The sequence below is a fragment of the Topomyia yanbarensis genome, chromosome 2, assembly GCF_030247195.1.
Source record: "Topomyia yanbarensis strain Yona2022 chromosome 2, ASM3024719v1, whole genome shotgun sequence".
Classification (NCBI taxonomy): domain Eukaryota; kingdom Metazoa; phylum Arthropoda; class Insecta; order Diptera; family Culicidae; genus Topomyia; species Topomyia yanbarensis.
In genome coordinates, this window is record NC_080671.1 from 100963106 (window position 1) to 100984921 (window position 21816).

The 21816-nt window shown below is 39.3% G+C and overlaps 1 protein-coding gene across 3 annotated transcripts in view; it reads right to left on the bottom strand.

Moving 5' to 3' along the window:
- LOC131679013 (tyrosine-protein kinase Mer) overlaps nt 1-21816 on the bottom strand; it is a 424032-nt gene that overhangs the window by 223585 nt on the left and 178631 nt on the right. For all 3 annotated transcript variants that reach the window (XM_058959521.1, XM_058959522.1, XM_058959523.1), the window contains one exon: nt 17452-17614. In XM_058959521.1, the coding sequence (XP_058815504.1) occupies nt 17452-17614 (163 nt within the window). The remainder of the gene's footprint in view (nt 1-17451; nt 17615-21816) is intronic.

Sequence of the window (21816 nt, forward strand, 5' to 3'; positions counted from 1 at the left end):
ATCGGTTAACCCTAACCCCTCCCCCAAAGAGCTTGAAGTTTGTATGGGATTTTTGGCCAAAATGTATGGGGAAACACTCACACTTCACAAAATCGCCGCTAGAGGTCGCTGTAAACTTCCGATCACTGACCTAGGAAGGAGTTAAGCTTTTGAAGATATGCTGAACAAGTTTGTCGAAGACTGCAAGACAATCCAACCAACCGTTAAAGAGTTATTAACGTTTAAAGTTGGATACTGCTGCTTAACATTCGCAAAGGGCGTACTCCGCTTATCTCATGTATGTGAACCACGAGTGAAGGTGGGACAAAGTTAGGAAAAACTCATATATCTCTGAAACGATAAGAGATAGAAAGTTATGATGTTCCACAAAGTTGTAGAGGAATAAAAGGACTTTTTGGTTTCACTAGAAAGTTTCAGGATTGCTCCGCAAGGTGGCGGTAGTGAGCCAAGCAATTTAAAGGGAATACTCTTATCTGTACAACGGTAAGAGATGGAGCATTTGAATGTTCTACAAAGTTGTAGAGTAGCAAAAAATATTTTCTTTTCTCATTTGAAAAATGCAGAATTCTACCACATGGTGGCACCAGTGATCAAAATTAATTCAAGGTAATACTCCTATCCATACAATGGTAAGAGCTAGTGCAATCTGATGTTCTGCGGAGTTATACAGTATTTCAAAAGCTTTCGTGTCTCGTTATTAAAATTGGAATAAGGACGCATATATACTGTGTGTATGAAGCTTAAGGGTCATACATACCTTTTTTTTTTTTTTCAATTCGTTTATTTGATAAGGCAGGTTTGCGTTAGCTTAAAGGTGCCAATTTTGTTTTGTTTTACATTTTAAATTACTTAAAACTAGGGGATTACATATTGATTTTTGAAATTAAACTAAGGCTAATTTATAGCTATACATATACACAAGGGGGTAGTATAATTTTCGTAAGATTAGAGGGGTCATTTAGTTTTTATGGCAATACGGTTTGACATTTTTAGCAATGAGATTATTGGAGCAAATAATGTTTAACTAAGGGGGAAAATTTTTACGACTATCTTAAAAGTAGAAATAATTAGAGGGCGTGATTAAATTTTGTAAAGATTCGGAGACATTAATTAGAGTTATTTTATGTGGTAGTAGAGTTGGGCATTTTCAACGAGATCATATAATATAATAGTTAAAACTAGAAAAGGCAAGAAGAGCTAAATGCTTCATGAAGATATTTGGGGGGGGGGAAGGGGTTTTACTTCTGTGTATAAGAGTCAGGGGAAGTAGGGTGGACAAACATGGCAGGGGGAGAACATTATTTCAGTTTCAGACTTCGGGAGATCAACGGATGGATTACAGAATCAGGGTGGTCTTCATCAGGAAGAATCATGTACTGGGACGCCGGGTGGTCGTTCTCGAGATGGCAGGGGTTTCTCCAGACGATTTCGTAGTGCGGCTCAGATGTTGATCGGCTACATTTCGAGTTGTGCGTGTGATGTTCGTGCTTTAGGTCCCGTGTTTGTTGGCTCATTCGACAGGGATGTTTTGTGTCGCCTTGGAGTCGCATCAAACCATCGTGGGTGTATGGTACAGGTGGAAGAGAGCGCTTCTGAGAATGATAAGGAAAAAGGGGCAGTTAAAGTTGGATATTGATGGTTTTTATGAAGGTGTATATAAGGGACATATAGAGGACATCGCGGCTTGCCAACACATCTCGAACCGGGACGTTGGGTGGTCTTCCTCGGGCCCGGAGGGTGTCCATAAGCCGAGACCTGGCGGAACTGTACTCGGTGCACGCCCAGACTATGTGCTCTATATCGTGATAACCGTCGCCACAAGCGCAGATACCACTCTCCACGAGCCCAATACGTCGGAGATGTGCATCCAGCGTGTAATGGTTCGCCATGAGTCGGGACATCACACGAATGAAGTCACGACCCACATCCATCCCCTTGAACCAAGGTTTCGTCGATACCTTAGGGACTATCGAATGTAGCCACCTTCCTAGCTCCCCATTGCTCCACGAGGTTTGCCAACTTTCGAGGGTTCTCTGATGAGTAATACTGAAAAATTCGTGGAAGCAAATTGGTCTTTCAAAAACGTCACCTTCAATGGCACCCACCTTAGCTAAGGAGTCCGCCTTCTCATTGCCCGGAATGGAGCAATGAGAAGGGACCCACACCAAGGTAATCTGGAAAGATTTGTCAGATAAAGCACTCAGTAGCTCCCGTATTTTCCCCAAAAAATACGAGGAATGCTTTCCATGTTTCATCGAGCGAATAGCGTCAATAGAACTCAGACTATCCGAGACGATGAAGAAATGGTCTGCGGGTAATGTGTCAATGACTCCAAGGGTATACTGAATAGCAGCTAGTTCTGCGGCGTAAACTGAAGCAGGGTCACTGAGTTTGTAGGAGGCGGTGAACTTTTGATTGAAAATACCGAAGCCAGTGGACCCTTCGAGGTTTGATCCGTCAGTATAAAACATCTTAGAACAGTCGACTTCTCGGAATTTATTATAAAAAATATTTGGAACCACTTGTGGGCGTATATGGTCCGGAATTCCAATAATCTCGTCTTTCATGGATGTGTCGAAGAAAACAGTAGATTCAGAAGTATTTATGAAATGCACACGGTTGGGATTGTAAGAAGAAGGATTAATATTTTGCGCCATGTAGTCAAAGTACAGGGACATAAAACGGGTCTGAGAATTGAGCTCAACAAGCCTTTCGAAATTTTCAATCACCAACGGGTTCAAGATATCGCATCGAATGAGCAATCGATATGAGAGTTCCCAAAATCGATTTTTCAGCGGGAGAACGCCCGACAGGACTTCGAGACTCATCGTATGGGTCGACTGCATGCACCCTAAGGCGATACGCAAACAACGATACTGAATTCTTTCGAGTTTGATGAAATGTATGTTCGCGGCGGATCGAAAGCAGAAGCATCCGTATTCCAGTACCGACAGTATCGTTGTTTGATACAACCTAATTAGGTCTCCTGGGTGGGCACCCCACCACGTTCCGGTTATTGTACGAAGAAAGTTGATCCTTTGCTGGCATTTCTGTTTCAGATACCGAATATGGCATCCCCAAGTACCTTTCGAGTCGAACCAGACCCCTAGATATTTTACTGTGAAGACCTGAGCTATAGTTTGACCCATTAATAGAAGCTGTAGTTGTGCTGGTTCACGCTTCCTAGAAAATACAACTAGCTCAGTTTTCTCCGTGGAGAATTCGATACCCAGCTTAATAGCCCATGCAGACAAATTGTCCAAGGTATTCTGTAATGGTCCTTGTAGATCGACAGCTTTGGGTCCCGTAACAGACACCACGCCATCGTCTGCAAGTTGTCTTAACGTGCAGGAATTGTCAAGACATTCATCAATGTCGTTGACGTAGAAATTGTATAACAGGGGGCTTAGACATGAGCCCTGGGGAAGGCCCATGTAGCTAAATCGTGATGTCGATAAGTCACCATGCGAAAAATGCATGTGCTTTTCCGACAACAAGTTTAGTAAAAAGTTGTTTAAAGTCGCTGAAAGACCATGCTGGTGCAGCTTCTCTGAAAGAATGTTGATAGAAACTGAATCAAAAGCCCCCTTTATATCTAGGAACACTGATGCCATCTGCTCTTTACTAGCATAGGCCATTTGAATTTCGGTTGAGAGCAACGCAAGACAATCATTCGTCCCTTTGCCTTTGCGAAAGCCAAATTGTGTATCTGACAGTAAGCCATTTGCTTCGACCCAATTGTCGAGGCGGGATAAGATCATTTTCTCGAACAACTTCCGGATACAAGATAGCATTGCGATCGGTCGATACGAATTGTGGTCGGAGGCTGGTTTTCCTGGTTTTTGGATGGCGATGACCTTCACTTGCCTCCAATCGTGTGGGACAATGTTAGCCTCAAGAAACTTATTAAATAAGTTCAACAAGCGTCTCTTGGCAGAGTCTGGCAGATTCTTCAACAAGTTGAATTTGATTCTGTCTGGCCCTGGAGCTTTATTGTTACACGACAAGAGAGCAAGTGAGAACTCCACCATCGAAAAAGGTGTTTCGTTCGCGTTATCGTGACGGGACGCGGCGCGGTAGATCTTCTGTGCCGGGGCGGAATCCGGACAAACCTTCTTGGCGAAATCGAATATCCAACGGTTTGAATATTCTCATTAGTACTGTTTCGATTTCGCATACGTCGGGCTGTTCCCCAAAGAGTGCTCATCGATGTTTCTCTCGTTAATCCGTCGACGAACCGGCGCCAATAACCGCGTTTTTTGGCTTTCATCAAACTCTTCATTCGCTTGTCTAACGTCGCGTACTGTCGAAAACTAGTGGGTAACCCGTCGTTCCGGAAGGTCTTAAACGCGGCGGCCTTCTCTGCGTACACGTCTGAGCACTCTTTATCCCACCAGGGATTGGGAGAACGTTTTTGTATGTTCGCGCCGGGTACTGGCTTAGTCTGAGCTTGATTCGCGCTGTCGAGAATCAAGCCAGCCAAAAAGCTGTACTCTTCCTCCGGAGGAAGTTCTTGAGTAGATTCGATGTTGTCGGATATCGCGGCAGCATAGCTCTTCCAATCGATATTTCGTGTGAGGTCATACGAAATATTGATTGTTTCCAATGGCCTTGAGCCGTTATTGATTGAGATTATGATCGGCAGATGGTCGCTACCGTGGGGATCAGGGATTACCTTCCACGCGCATTCTAACTTTAGCGAGGTCGAGCAAAGAGATAAATCTAATGCGCTTGGGCGCGCTGGTGGGGAGGAATCCGTGTCATTTCACCCGTGTTTAAAATTGTCATGTTGAAGTTGTCGCAAATATTGTGAATTAAAGAGGAACGGTTATCATCATAAAGGCAACCCCATTCCGTACCGTGAGAGTTAAAGTCGCCTAAAACTAGTCGCGGTGCAGGCAGGGATTCTATGATGTCATGTAGCCGGCGATGCCCAATCGCGGTGTTGGGGGGAATATATATGGAAGCTATGCAAAGATCTTTGCCTTTGGTTGTTACTTGACAAGCGACAACTTCAATACCTGTTATCGAGGGAAGGTTAATTCTGTAGAAGGAATAGCGCTTTTTGATCCCCAAAAGCACTCCTCCATAGGGGGTGTCTCGATCCAGGCGAATAATATTAAAGTCGTGGAAGTTGAGATCTATGTCGGAAGTTAACCAAGTTTCACATAATGCAAATGCATCGCAACTCAAATTATTTATTAAAATTTTGAAGGAATCGATTTTCGGGATGATACTTCTGCAATTCCACTGTAGAACAGTGATCAAATCCGTGACCTCGTTCGATGAGTTAGCCATCGAAGGATACAATCGCTGAAAGGAGGGGCCATTTAGCAGTCAACTGCTTCAAAAATGTTCTTACTGTAGGGAGAAAAGCTAACATAAGACTTTTAATAGGATCAGTTATATTGAAAGTTTTTATTATCCAGTCCACAATGTCCGAGAGTTTGATAATTCCAGTGCCGCGATTATTCTCGAACTGAAACAGAGGAACACTTGGGATTTTTGATGTTCCGGGAAGTGCTGGGAACTCCTTCTCTGAGTTTAATCCTCCGAGACCAGGAGCTAATTGCTTCGGTTTGGTTGCAACACTTCCAATAGATGTGACTTTCTGAGTCCCGTCAAGGGATACCTTCTGGCCTTTACAACGAACTTTAGGAGAGGAAATGTTCCTCCTCTTCCTATAACTTCTAGGCGCCCTAGTAGATGTTCCCTCTTGTGGGTCATCAGCCTCGCCCTCGTTAGGAGGCAAGTGAGCATAGATGTTTGTTGAGGTTGGTGGTGTAGCTTTCTTTAGCATTTCTGCAAAAGAACGTTCGGATCGTCCAGCAAGGGAACGTTTTAGTTTATCCCCGCGTAGTTTGTACGCGGGACATGCCGAGATATCATGCAGATTCTCTGCACAGTAAGGACACTTCTCAGCATTCTTATTGCACGAATCATCTAGATGATTCTCCCCGCATTTTCCACAGCGGGCCTTATTGCTACAATGGGTGGCTGTGTGACCCAATTGTTTACACTTTGTGCAATTCATGACCCGCGGCACAAACAGACGCACAGGCAGACGAACCTTGTGCAAGAGGACGTAATTTGGCAAAGCGGTACCAGCGAAGGTCAACCGATAAGAGTTTGATTGGGGGTACGTTTTTGAACCATCCCCCGCAACTACTACTGAGTGCAAACGCTTGCACTCGAGTATTTTCACTGGCTGAAGTAAGCGGTCTCTGAAACGGCCAACCCCGTACTGCAGCAGATCCTCGCATGTCAAACTGTCATCGGTGACAACGCCTTCAGACTGTACTTTCACAGCTGGAATATACACGTGATAGTCCTTCGTAAAGTGCTCGCAGCAAGCAATATCGTTTGCCTGCTTTGAGTTAGTCAGCACGACCCTCAGCCTGTCTGAGCGGACCTTTTTTATTTCGATCACAGCCGAGAACCGTTCCGTTAGGTCTTTTGAAATCTGTAATAGATTCAGCGATTTTGTTTTGGGCCGAAAGAAGACCACAAAGGGACCGGTCGAGAGCTCTGGATATTGTTTGGGTCGGGGGAGAGCCTTAGGAGTCGACTCGATCTCCATTTGGCCATCCGGGGAGGAAGCCATCGACACCGTCAACGCACGGGGTCAGCACCCGCGCAGACGGGAAAAAGCCGTAAATGTATCAAAAAGGTAGATTTCACTTATCTGTATACTCGTTTCCCACGACGCACCAGTCCAGCTTAAATAGCTGGTTATTGTTCAATCCTCGCTTTACGAACAAAAGGTTGAGGAATGTGGCCTAACGGTTAACACACGCACAAAAGAAAATAAAAGTCCAAACCGAAGAGGCAGAGAATGGCAAAATAACCTTGAACGCGGATTACTGCACTGTTCTTTTTCCAACAGACCGAAAACAAAACACTTCTATCTCGATCGAGCGATGCGTAGAGACTGTATACATACCTTCTTTTATTTTTCAAAAAATCGAATTTTTTTTATTACTTTATCTGAAAGTACAACTCCTTGAGAATATTTTTTCAAATTTTTATAGAGATCCGAGAAATAGATCGAAAGATACAGCGCTTCCAAGCGTGCTTCGTCTACCAAGCGCAGTGGTAATTTTAAACTCGATTATCTCGCAACACCGATTTTTTTAAAAATGGTTTTCCCGTGATCACGATTCCTGAAATACCACTCAATCGATCGTGTTCATTTTTTTTAAATTGATCGTAATTAATTTTTCGCATACCTTAACAATTCCTTTTTTATGTTTGTTTTGTAGATGAGAATTTTTTAATACAATTTTAAAAGCCTAAAACAGCGATTTATTAGGAAAAACGTTCACGAATGCAGGAAAAATGTTGAAATGTAGTCTCCGGTTATTCAACTAGGTCGACTAATAGAAACCGACTAAAATTACAATTATTTTGTTCAAGATGTGTGGTTCGGTGCACGAAATTAGCGGTAACCAATCACGAACTGGTTTTAGTTGGGTGTTGTAAAATCCGTTTTTTCGGCTCGGTGCTTGAAGTTAGCAGTAAAGAATCACGAACTGGTTACAGGCGGGTGTTAAAAATCCGGTTTTTCGTCGTGCATGCTACTCTCTATCAGAAATGAAAATAATTTCCTCTGCTAGTAGTAGGTAACGACACAAATTGATTCATCCACCAGCCGTGTACAGTTGACAAATATTTTTTCCCGGTATTGTGCAGCCCTTGGAGAACCCTGTACGCTCTAAACAGCTCTACACAAAAAATTGAAATAAAACTGTAGCGGACCCACATTTAAAATTTCTCATCATTTCAGTGGTGTATCATATTGAAGGCTCTGACCGAGATGAGCTGAAAGTTTTCCCCATTTCCAAGTAGTTTTTTTCGAAAGATTTTTCAAAACAGGTTTTCGTTATTAATGCATGTCATACATACCTCAAAATTTTATACAACATCGTTGAACTTATTTTCGACAAATTCCGAAAATTGATTAATTCCATGCAGTATGATATGAAAAGATATGAGCGTTCCAAACCTTACACGACTTTCATCCCGAAATTTTGAAAAGGGCCCGTATATTGAATTATAAGTCGTTAGTCACGACAAAAACGGAACAGCACTTCATAGTATAATGGGTTCCGCCGCGGTACAATTTTCGAAACAGCACACCTTTATTGGCTTACTTTGGGGTCCTAGAAATAATGTCACTGTTGAGTTACTTAGTACTTTGGAATGGACAGGGCTCCAGAATGTAAATTTAGCAGGAATTTTATCTTTTTGCTAAAATTAAATGATTTGGCCTTACAATATGTTTGGCAAAGTTGTTGTACTTTACAAGCCCTTTATTTTGCTTTAAACAGAAGCTAGGGTGATTCTAACTTTAGCAATATTTAAAATGAAACTTTTGAACGGTTCGAGATAGAGCTTGACTATTATCGATGAAGTTATAGAACAACACATTTTAGCCAAATTTGCTGAAGACACGCAAGCTCTAGCTTTTATACTTTCCATTGCCCGACAAATCCAAATGTAAGCTGTAAGGTGTTCCTTAAAAACGGTTTTATTTCTGTAAAATGTTTTCATTTTACACTAAAGTACCCTATGGATAAGGGTACAAGATTATTTTAAGGTGCATAATTTTCTTTAAAACTCCAACAACCAAAAAATTTTCGTTTGAAAGGTATGAGAACTTTTTTATAAAAAAAATATAACTTTTTCAAATAGCATTATCTTCGATTAGGATACTTAACATTAAATACCGTTGTTGTCATATGATATAGCATGCTTTGTAGTATAGATCGCAAAAAATGGCAAATACAATATTTTTTACGTATTGTAATATTTACTCATAAAAGAGTTTATTTTTAGTAAAAAGTATATATAACTTTCTAACGAGAGATGCTAGAGGTTCGGTACATTGGGACAAAATGCTCTCCTTCAAAATATCTGAAAGTTTTTCTTACGTGATCCTTATGAAAAATTAAAACTGCAAAAGTTATATAAAGAAAACCATTTATTAAGAACATCCTATTTTTTGGTAAATTTCTTGTAAAATGGAAAATACACGACATAGAGTTCCAGTGTCTTCGACCAAGTTTTTTTAAATTTTATTTTCTACGAAGCTCTATCTCGAACCATTTAAAAGTTAATTTTTAGATTTTAAAAAATTAGAACCACCCACATTAAAACGCTAGGTTCTATTATTCAAAAGATATAAGAACATATAATATCAAAAATAGAATTTTTGTAATCAACTTTTTGAACTTTTAGAAAATAACGTATTCGTTGTTTTTTGCTCAATTATAACTCTAGTAATGACCTTAGTTATACTTGAAAAAGAATTATTATTTGTTTGCCCCAATGAGTGATATTGGCGAAAAAGTGCTCATAACTCATCAGCAAAGTTAGTTAGATATAATAGTTGCCATGAAACAAGTTATTTTCCTTAAAACAATCTTAAAGTTGTCTGTAGACTACTTCACTTTTAAATCAATACCGCAAAAGTTATTTGACTAAAACAGTTTTTCTGATAAACACTAGGAAACACCCTAACCTTCAATTTTAAAATAAAAGTATAAGTTATAAAATGAAAAGTATGATAGGTAGAGCTCACATGTCTTCAGCAAACTTTTCCAAGATTTGTCGTTCTACAACTTCGCTGAAGGTTATTTGGCTCTAGCTGGAATAATTAAAAAGTTATTTTTTTGATCATGGTACAATTAACCTATCTGTTTTTTTTAACAAAAAGAAGAGGCCCACAAACTACGAAAACTTCTCCAAAGACTTATTAAGGCTAAGTTGTTTAGTTTTAGAAAAATCTCAAAATTCCTGCTAAATTTACATTCTGGACCACTGTGGAATGGTAATCCTTATTTCTATGACCTCACATGGACTACAATTCCAAAGTATTGAATTGAATTGTTCAGTTTGGAAGTTTTGTGTGGTATCAGATACGACGAAAAATTGACCATCGGGTCTTCAAATGGGCGTAGTATCCTTTGCCTACTACCAAAATATCAGTCCTGTACTCGTTTAACCAATATCATTTGAATTGGGTTCGCAGCACATGGCACGTCTTGAGGCGACCAACGAGCACCGACGACAACAACATACACTATATTCCTCCGGCGATAGCGAGCAACATGCGCGATGAACCGCATAAAATACCCAGCTGTCGAGACGATCCACCCATGCTAGAAGATCTGCAAAAGCAAAATTCAAATATCTGGTGATGTGGTGATCTGATGGGCAGGTAGCGCGATTGGCATGCAGGCTTTGCTTATTTGCAAAAAAGGGGGATGCTGAATATAATAGAAGCACAGCGCGAATTGGATTGTAGCCTACTTAGGTATTTATCCCAGGCTAGCAATATTCTATTTTTACCATTTTTTTTGTTAACCATTTTTGTTAACGACCTATTGAGTTAATTTGTCAACAGTTTTTTCGGCATTTAATTAGCAAGGGACTGGAAGGTGAAGTATATTTTTCAATATTTAGAGCCATAGTACTCAAGGGAGAGCAAGGTGTTGAAAGGAGAAAGTTTAGAAAAGCGTGGAAGGATCATATATGCAAGCTTAGAGCTCACCGGCGACTTAACCCTTTGTCTGCTACCGTAGTGGTCAGGGTCTTTTGGCATTAGAAATGCGAATCACCTGAGTCTACGGCATGTCCGAACAAGCGTAAAGTAACTTGTTACTTCATGCTGTCGGAACCGACAAAAAGTTAAGTCACGGTAAACTTCCACACTAAGCATTTGCGACGTTGAAACTCATTGAATGAGCCAGTTTTGTTTGTTCCCTCACCAATTGCCTGCCTGAGTGATTTTATTTTATCGACTATTGTGACTGTCTCAGCGTGTGTGACAATATGGTCACATGTGTTGCTGATTTGCACGGTGTCGGCAGCTTTCACCCAACGCTGCAACGATGAATCCCCATCACGGTAAGTTCTATTTTTACCATTTTTTTTGTTAACCATTTTTGTTAACGACCTATTGAGTTAATTTGTCAACAGTTTTTTCGGCATTTAATTAGCAAGGGACTGGAAGGTGAAGTATATTTTTCAATATTTAGAGCCATAGTACTCAAGGGAGAGCAAGGTGTTGAAAGGAGAAAGTTTAGAAAAGCGTGGAAGGATCATATATGCAAGCTTAGAGCTCACCGGCGACTTAACCCTTTGTCTGCTACCGTAGTGGTCAGGGTCTTTTGGCATTAGAAATGCGAATCACCTGAGTCTTAGTGTGGAAGTTTACCGTGACTTAACTTTTTGTCGGTTCCGACAGCATGAAGTAACAAGTTACTTTACGCTTGTTCGGACATGCCGTAGACTCAGGTGATTCGCATTTCTAATGCCAAAAGACCCTGACCACTACGGTAGCAGACAAAGGGTTAAGTCGCCGGTGAGCTCTAAGCTTGCATATATGATCCTTCCACGCTTTTCTAAACTTTCTCCTTTCAACACCTTGCTCTCCCTTGAGTACTATGGCTCTAAATATTGAAAAATATACTTCACCTTCCAGTCCCTTGCTAATTAAATGCCGAAAAAACTGTTGACAAATTAACTCAATAGGTCGTTAACAAAAATGGTTAACAAAAAAAAATGGTAAAAATAGAACTTACCGTGATGGGGATTCATCGTTGCAGCGTTGGGTGAAAGCTGCCGACACCGTGCAAATCAGCAACACATGTGACCATATTGTCACACACGCTGAGACAGTCACAATAGTCGATAAAATAAAATCACTCAGGCAGGCAATTGGTGAGGGAACAAACAAAACTGGCTCATTCAATGAGTTTCAACGTCGCAAATGCTTAGTGTGGAAGTTTACCGTGACTTAACTTTTTGTCGGTTCCGACAGCATGAAGTAACAAGTTACTTTACGCTTGTTCGGACATGCCGTAGACTCAGGTGATTCGCATTTCTAATGCCAAAAGACCCTGATCACTACGGTAGCAGACAAAGGGTTAAGTCGCCGGTGAGCTCTAAGCTTGCATATATGATCCTTCCACGCTTTTCTAAACTTTCTCCTTTCAACACCTTGCTCTCCCTTGAGTACTATGGCTCTAAATATTGAAAAATATACTTCACCTTCCAGTCCCTTGCTAATTAAATGCCGAAAAAACTGTTAGCAATATTCTAGCACAATATAGTACTTAAGCCCTGTAGTCCGCGTAAGAAAACAGAATATATTTCGAGCAGCCTATTTCTAAGTTATAAGTGAGGCCAGATTTGATAAAAAAAAAGTCACTAATTGGCATTCGAATGACCCTAGTAGTTCTCACCTATCACCAAATTATCAGCCCTGTAATCGTGCAACCAATGCCAGTCTAACTCGATTCACAGCGCATTGTGTACGCTTCTTCTGCGAGAGGTAATAAACGAGCACTGACGCGCGGCACTATACGCATCTCTGAGACAAGAGCGCTCTTAAAGTTAGTCAACAGTTAGTTAAAAAAATAAAAAATGCTATATAAATGAATGCAACAGGAGAAATATAAATGGGGTTACGAAGAAATTTAAGAATATAGGTTTTATCATAGCATGATAGTCTTAAGAAAACTTTGTAACATGTTATGTATAATAAAAGAATCTCTGCACAAGAAATAGGAGTAAAAATTCGAAAAAATTAGAAAACATTCAAAAGGTGTATTAAAATATATTCATACTCTATGCTGTTTGCACCACTAAGCGGCCTAAATTCTATTTTTACAACGAGACACGAAAGCCTTTGAAATACTATATAGCTTCGCAGAACATCAGATTGCACTATCTCTTGCCATTGTATGGATAGGAGTATTACCTTGAATTAATTTTGATCACTGGCGCCACCATGTGATAGAATTCTGCATTTTTCAAATGAGAAAAGAAAATATTTTTTGCTACTCTACAACTTTGTAGAACATCCAAATGCTCCATCTCTTACCGTTGTGCAGATAAGAGTATTCCCTTTAAATTGCTTGGCTCACTACCGCCACCTTGCGGAGAAATCCTGAAACTTTCTAGTGAAACCAAAAAGTCCTTTTATTCCTCTACAACTTTGTGGAACATCATAACTTTCTATCTCTTATCGTTTCAGAGATATATGAGTTTTTCCTAACTTTGTCCCACCTTCACTCGTGGTTCACATACATGAGATAAGCGGAGTACGCCCTTTGCGAATGTTAAGCAGCAGTATCCAACTTTAAACGTTAATAACTCTTTAACGGTTGGTTGGATTCTCTTGCAGTCTTCGACAAACTTGTTCAGCATATCTTCAAAAGCTTAACTCCTTCCTAGGTCAGTGATCGGAAGTTTACAGCGACCTCTAGCGGCGATTTTATGAAGTGTGAGTGTTTCCCCATACATTTTGGCCAAAAATCCCATACAAACTTCAAGCTCTTTGGGGGAGGGATTAGGGTTAACCGATTTCGCTCAAATTTGGACAGTGTCATTTTTTCATGATTTGGAACGACGCTAGGGGGTGTAGGTTGCGAATTTTTTTTTCATATAAATCATTGTCACCCTAATAGAAAGGTTATGCAATCGCTCTAAAAATCGTCAACCTAATCCCGGCTTTTTTTTGGCTTGTATAGGCTTAGGTAGGAGTATGCAGTAAGAGACCTTTCATAAATTACGTAACGCAAAAATTGCCCAAAATTCACCCCCCCCCCCCATGCAACAAAATGTCCCAAATTTCTCTACACCCCCTCCCTTATTACGTAACAAATTCCGGGAAATTTTTTTTTCTTCAGTAAAAACATGTTACGTAACGATCTAGCTTACTCCCCATCCCCCATATGTCATAACATGTCACAATTTGTCGTACCCTCCCCCCCCCCCCCTAAATGCGTTACGTAATTTATGAATGGTCCCCAAGGGGTTGCTACTTTAAAATTATAACTAGTTTAAAATTTCTTAACGGACCTTCCTCCTTGATCCGCTGCTGGTTTCAAGCGATGTTTCAGTGTCGACACACAGTATCTCAAAATCGTGGCAGTCAATCCATTGTATGTACTATGTGCAAATCGTACTGAATATGTAATATACATTTCCACCATTGTACTGAACATAACCAGCTATGGAATCGTAGTTTGGACAAATGAGAAAGGCACAATTGCACCACTAGGTAGATTAAAACAGGTTTTTCTTCTTCTTTGCGAAAAACAGCATGCACGGTAAAAAACTTTACCCATTTTGAAGTAGAATACTTCTAACGTTTCAATATGGGGTCCCGTTTCAAAAATTTCAGTTGAGAAATTTTCCCAGGTTTTAAATGCGAATATCTTCCGTTCTACTTGACGAAATCGCAATATTTTTGCACTATCTGATCGGAAATTTGTGCACGTATTTCGTATTAAATTTCGGAATTACTGCGACTACTATAAATAAACCAAAACAAGAATTTTCAGAAAATCCTTCGAAAACAGCGAGGAAAATGCGCAATTTGCCAGCATATCCCACGCAGAGTCGTCAAAAAGGAGCATGTAAGCGTTTCATTACATACAGGAATGTTATATATACAGGTCACGCGAGCTTGTTTTGTATCAGTGGGTGCTCGCTTACCACACGAGCAACATGCTTGTCCGGACGGTACAATGAGCGGTATCATGTTTGCGTTCCCGTACCAAGCGTCATCGCAAGGTTCTTCGTGATAAAATCCAGGGAATCACCAAATCTGCCATTCGGCGTCTGGCTCGTCGTGGTGGTGTAAAATGCATCTCCGATTTAATCTACGAATGCTGATGGTGTGCAGGAAAATGTCACCCGAGATGCCGTGACCTACACTGAACACGCCAAGCGCAAAACCGCAATGAATGTCGTCTATACTCTGAAGCGGCAGGGACGCACTTTGTATGGATTTGGAAGTGGAAAAGGTAGAACTATCTTGTATCATTATAAAAAAGGCCCTTTTCAGGGCCACCAAATTAATTCCAAAGAATATTTATAATTGCATTTTCTGTTTCATGGACTGTTTCTCCCTGGAGAGCAATTTATGTTAAACCCTAAATTATGATTTATTTCAGTACGCAAATTGCAAATATGGTCAGAAACAAACTGGAGTGAGGTGGAAAACATTTTTACTAGGCGCATTCAAAAAAGGTTTCAATTCTCAAACATTTTACCGAAGTGCCGTATTACATTACTCTCTTTACCATGAGTGTTCGATAATCTCCGTATTGGAAACACAATTTCAATTTTGTTCTTTATCAAAAATAAGTGGTCGACCAACGAAAGGGTGGAGCTACGAAGAACACATATTGAGGACAACACAAAAAAGGACGGGCTTACATTGTGCTGTAGTCAGGTATAAAAACTCAGCATGCTGTTGCTCACGCTCAGTTCGTTTCCAGCATCAGCATGCAGCAGTTCGTTTGCAGCATCTCCTGCAAAATTCAAACCGCCGTCCGTTTGCTGCTGTTAGAAGAGTTGGCCAAGCACGCCGTCTTCCATGGCACCAAAACTGTTACCATGTACACCAGCTCCAAGTAAATTCCGAACACTGCCCAAACAAAAGGCCCTTTTCAGGGCCATCAATTTATCGACAAAGAATCGAAATGAAGTTTTGTTATTACAAGCATCAGAAAGTGGCTTGCCAATAGCGTTGGATGGTAAGTGAGCCACTTGTGAACAATATCGTCGCTTTCAAGTAGAATGGCACAAAATAAAAAAGTTATTTGTGTGTTTTGTAGACAAGTTAGTGTAATGAAAAGTAAAAGTGAAAATCTGCTATTGTACTGAATGAAAACCTTCGATTTTTGCGCTGATTGGAAATAGTTGTGACTAGTTGTGAAGAATGTTCAATTACTGAAAATAACAGATTTTGTGAAAGCAGTGGTTGGTCCATACAATTCGATTCCAAGCGAGCCAGACTAGTTTTCGTTGGAAGGTCCATCTCTGACAATAGAAATAAACTATTTTATTTTGAATTCAACTACAACTTCCTTGAAAACAGCACAGCTAAAAAACTTGATAATTCCAAAAATACTCCAAATAAACTATGAATGTGCTAAAGTCGACCAAATCGCATAGAAATTGCTTATTCCAGAGCAGAATTCATCGGTCTAAAGCGTATTCTACTTCACTCCGGTTATGTCTCTGACATTACCCACCCATCTTTTTTTTATGTATTCAAAATGCCCATTTTCGGAAGTTATTCGAGCTGTCAAAAAATAGGTATTTTTTGTTTCTAACAATAAGTACTTTTTATCCATTTCACAACTGCTCGATGAGGTAATGTCAATGGGTACATTGATCTTAAGAATGGGTGAAAAATCCTTAAGAATTATTTCAAGCGAGTTAACCTGCAAACTAAGGATCGTAGCGGAACCTGCAAATTATTGGCCTGCATTGGAGCCCGTGGCGGAAACGGAACATTTCGGAAATGCTCCGAAAACAACGGCTTTTTAGACTACTGAGGATGTTGCAAATATGCACCAGCTCGGCATTTTTAGAGCAGCCAAAAGATCCAGCCATCAAAAATATATCCAGTTGGCGGTTTAATTTTATTAAGGAGTGTTGGAATAGGATCTCAATCTAGATTCTTATACTTTTATAAGGAGACAATAATGTGAAATGAATGTTATTTTATGTTTTTTTTTTTAAATTCATAAATAATTCTATTGACAGTATTTTCATTCTGGCGCGATTTTCATGAATGGGTAATTTTTACGCATTTTGTTGTGACAATTCTGCGAAAAATAATGGGTAAAACATACCCAGGTTGACGTACAGGATCTGTACTCATTTATGGGTACAAACTCTTTACCCATTTAATGGGTAATTCCACTTTTATTGAAAATGCGTAGTTTTCTACGCATTAATGAGTACTTTATTTTATCAGTGTGTGGTCTCGGTACACTTAAGATTTTATGTTTTGTTGAGCAGTCTTATTTTACGAGCCTCCAATCACTTTTATCGACCCTTGAAGTGTTTTGTTTGTTTTGGTTAACAGTGTTAAGAAAAATGACAAAAGGCATACGCAACATGTTTAAAAGACATGGCTCTACAAATGTCAATGGTATAGTAAAACTAATAAAAGCGCGTCTGTTAGTAAATATTGAAAAACTAAAGTGTGCAAGGTAGCCCCACATATCCAAAGTCGCCCCGCACGACGGTAAATGCTTTTTTAATGACTCAATTATTGAAACTGGCACGAAATCGGACAAATATGGATTTTTTTGCATCATAGGTATCATACACTCATCGATCTGATCAATTAGTGCAAAATTAATTGCAAGCAGTGAGTCAGCAACAGTTTTCAACTGATATATCATGTTACCGAGGGGGGGAGATGTACAATGTTGTAGCAATTGGACGAGAGAAAGCAAAAACTCAAGCTCATCAAATGTAGCAATATGAGAAGAGGGGTATAAAACTTGAAATAAAATTCACTTAACGTGGACGAAGTTTAACCAACTGCATTGAAGAAAAGTTTGTGACAGTTTATGATGGCAAGACGCCACGAAAGCTTTATAATTGCACATGCTGTTGATTGCCACTTACGTTACGAGCACATGGTCCAGTTCGACATCGTCCGGTAGCTCTGACTCGGCGTAATCACCCATACTCCAGCCAACCGTCAGTTGATTTTCCGATACATATGCTTCCGCACTAATATTGGGCAGACTTCGCTCGTAGTGGCACGAGCAAACCTGGTCGACGCATTCTGAAAAAAGGGGAGAAAAAATAAAAACGCTACAATACCTCTGGTGAAAATTTTGCTTCGCCCGGAATTTTCTTTCTCAAAGTTAGTTATGACAGTTGGCTTTTTTTTTTCCTATCTTAGATTACTCGAGAAATAATCTATCTTTTATTTACTTATTTATTTACATAAAACAATATTTTTCAAATGTGCACAGAACTCCGATTTCTTTTGATAAGTGGTTGACAGCGAGTGTGTAATAATGGAATTAGGGTTCGCAGTACCGACCCTTTTTGGCGAGAACCGGTACTACGGTACTGAAGCCCTTAGTACCGGTAGTACCGGTAAAGTACCGGTACTCGAATATTTTTTTTTTTAAATCAAAAAAAGGTTCAAACTGAAATTGAAAGCTCAAGCTGATGATCTTATTCTCAGATGATTGATTTGTGCTGATCAAAAAAACATATTTATTATTTTTAATTGCTTCGGAATGGCAAGACTTATTCCACAGAAAATATTTTTCATATAGGGCACCTTCTTTTATTTCGAAATCTAGGCCACTTTGAAATCAATAACTGCTAAGTGGTGCGACTTTCGTCGATTTGAACAGATGGTAAATGTATGAAACCCTATTAACAGCAGTAAATCAAAGCGAGAATGGCAGTAAATCCGAGCAGGTTAATCGCACTTCCTCTCTTGCTTTTCTGAAAATTGGTTCCGACCTTTACGTCGTTTGCCTAGTATTCTCTAATGCATATCAAGGCTCCTTGCTTTTCTGTAAACTATGGAGTTTTGCAGAATTTTCCGAACACCAATTATTACAAATCGCCCCATTCGAAGCAGTTCACCAAGTCTAAAACTGTTAGCTACTAAATCGTTGTTCGTTCTTTTATAGATAAAGGTTTAAGAGCAAACCAAATACAGACATGACTTAGACCATAGTCTTATTACGCGCCACCCAGTGAATAATGGAAATCAATCAGAATGTCGCTAATAAAACTTTAACTTCTAGAATTATTATGATGATGACCCCACCTCATTCCCACATAAAGGTGTTATCTCAACGATTTATTTAGAAGGCAAATTAATATAATTAAACGTTAACTTGCAGACCGATATTTTGAAACAGATCCCCCTGCAGAGTTAACATATTTGTCATAAAAAATTGTATAGTACCGAAAATACCGGTACTGGCTTTTGTTCAGTACCGGTATTACGGTACCAAAAATGGGTCGGTATTCCCGGGATTTTCGGTACCGGTATTACCGGTACCACAACCCTAAATGGAATCCAACATTTATTATCACAAGCAATAACACCCCAAGTAGCACACTTTGTCGGTATGCAGTTGTATCGTATACTTTGTGCATAAGGATGAATAGTTGTTTAACAGATATAATCGAAACCAATACAGCCTTTTGAAATATCTACAAATAAATAGTTACGAAACATTACTCATGACCATATATCAATTAGTTTTTTTATGTAAAAGTCCCTGAAGATGGGATGCTGCAGGTAACGAGTGTTTACTCAAGGTTCTTATGTTTGTCATCATGATGGCCATGTTGTCCAGAACTTTATTTTGGATGGTTAAATTTTGACCGTAGCATTTTTTCGTGGGTACTGATTGATATATTTGGTGGGAGTTCATTACATCAAACCATGAATTAACATTTTCGATGATTTCCGCCAGTAAAATCGCTTCCTCGTATTCTCCAAAATGTCGTCGAAGATCAATTGCTGTCGAATGACTTAATAATTCAGCAGCTAGCCGTATATTTTGTCTTTCTGCACCAGTGCACAGTGGTCCGAATCCAGAATTTAGGATGACAAAAACATTTGTGACTAAACTACTGGTTCTAGAGATTTCATGTCTTCGGAACAAATAATCTGTGTCAATTGAGGAATCTTTTGAGGTGGGTGACATTAGGGTGGTCCTTATTGTTTGTACGATCTGAAAATTATTTTCGAAATAAGAAGAGATAGAACAATGAAGTGTTCCGAAAAATTGTAGTACAACCTTTTTCAAGCAACTTTACTGAGGACGTCATATTTGTAACTTTAATGGTTTTAATTTTACAGCTATTAAAATGTTGTGTGATAGGGTATCCCTAACAAAATCAGTTTTTTCGTTATAACTTTTTAAATAATTTTTTTCCGTCAATAGCGTCTTCACAAAACATTTAGAGCTTATTGAGACAAATATTATTTATATAGACATATTTGAGATAGCTCATTTAGTTCAAAAGTTATGAGCATTTTTAGCAAAAAAACACAACCTTTTCAAATGTTGATATCTTAAAATAGAGCAAGTGAAATTGATCTCTTCTTTTTGCATTTGAAAGACCACAATTGGTAGTATGTTTTATGAAAAAATCTCAGAGGTCATTTTTGTTTAACTCATTTTATTTTAGTTTGAATATTGAGAATATTACTACTATTTGTAGCATTAAAAGTAAAACGGTCAGTGTAACCTAGCAACTATTTTTTTAAATAAGATCAGATAAATAAACAAAATCTCAAATAAAACTGCCCGAGTGTGGCAAAGGGCCCACTGAGTTCTTGTTTCTAATGTAGTCGTGTATCAATCCATCTGAACAGCGGAGAACGTAGTGTGATGTTTGGCTAGCCATCCTAGTCACACATATTTTAATTTACAGTATGAACTTTGTTAGCTATTTTCGGAAAATTTATGAATAAGAGAAACGAAAGATGTTAAAATCGAAAAACAGATAGGTATTCTAAAGTTAATCATTCGTAAACTTAGAACAGAAAGCTAGAGCTAGGCAGGATCATATGGGCATGATCGAAAGGAAATGTTAAGAATCGGTGGTCGATGACGACGTTTTAAGAAGGAAACACCAAAGTGGCGTGTTGGAAAAACGACAAATCGTTAAAGAAAAGATCAAGCCTTCGAATTAATGGGCCATTACCCAGTGGAGGCAATTCCAATGATGGCAACGCGACAAGAAAAGTTTTTGCTGAATGGAGTTTGTGAGATCACGGGTTTGAATGCAGATTTATTGGAACAATTAGGTATCATTCTCGCCGTTATCAATAGCAAAGCAAAAATAAACGCCCAAGTTTTCGCAGGCTATTTGGAAGCAACGAGAATGATTTACGATCACGAGTACGGTTGGTTCCTCTATCTCCAACCCTTCATAAACTTTTGGTACTTGGTTCGTCTATCGTCAAGCATGCTTTTCTTCCTGTTGGTAGCGTATGTTCCATGTTGATGTCCGAATCCTTTTCAAAAACAAAAATATCAAAAAACCAACACAATACTCTTGTTCAACATTAATTTCTACGTAAGAAACAACTCACTTGATGTTTTTTACATTGATTAAATGTAATGTACTGAGGACGAAAGACAATTCGTTTCCGCAGAACAACACGAGAAAACATAAACGACGTCGTACCTAATACAGCTGCTTCACGGCAACAGCCGAAATGATAGTCGTCAACGATGCTCTCTACCGTGTATCTAATTCACGGAACACGAGCTACCTCTGCAATAACATTGCAAAGATACTGCCCTATACTTATTGTACACCCGTACCTGTTTGACCCCATTCTACTCTATGTATTTCTATGGTTTTCTCGAAACTTGCGGATAGACTTATTCCTCGTTTCTAAAGCCTTTTCTCTGAGGCATTAGAAACGAGGAATAAGTCTATCGGCAAGTTTCGAGAAAACCATTCAAGAAAATTTAGCAGCGTTGCCAATATTGAAGATGCATTAAAAACATTGCTGCTTACTTCGGACCCTATGATCTTGTTGAAAAATAGGTCAAATAATGTTCCAGATTTCTAGATCTTCCGGATGCTACCCGGATCTTGATTACTCGTGACAAATTAACAGCATGCCTTTCGCCGCACTTAAGCAGGGTGCTGGGACGGTTTTCCGATTCCCAAATGGATTCTACCATGGCTGTGACTAAAATAATAATTCAGCGGACTCTTCGCCACATTATGACGTAGTGCTGGAAAGGTTTTCCGCGGCTCAGGCGAAACGAAATACATCGGAAACAACTCAGTGGGCCCTATGCCACACTCGGGCAGTTTTATTTGAGATTTTGTTTATTTATCTGATCTTATTTTAAAAATAGTTGCTAGGTTACACTGACCGTTTTACTTTTAATGCTACAAATAGTAGTAATATTCTCAATATTCAAACTAAAATAAAATGAGTTAAACAAAAATGACCTCTGAGATTTTTTCATAAAA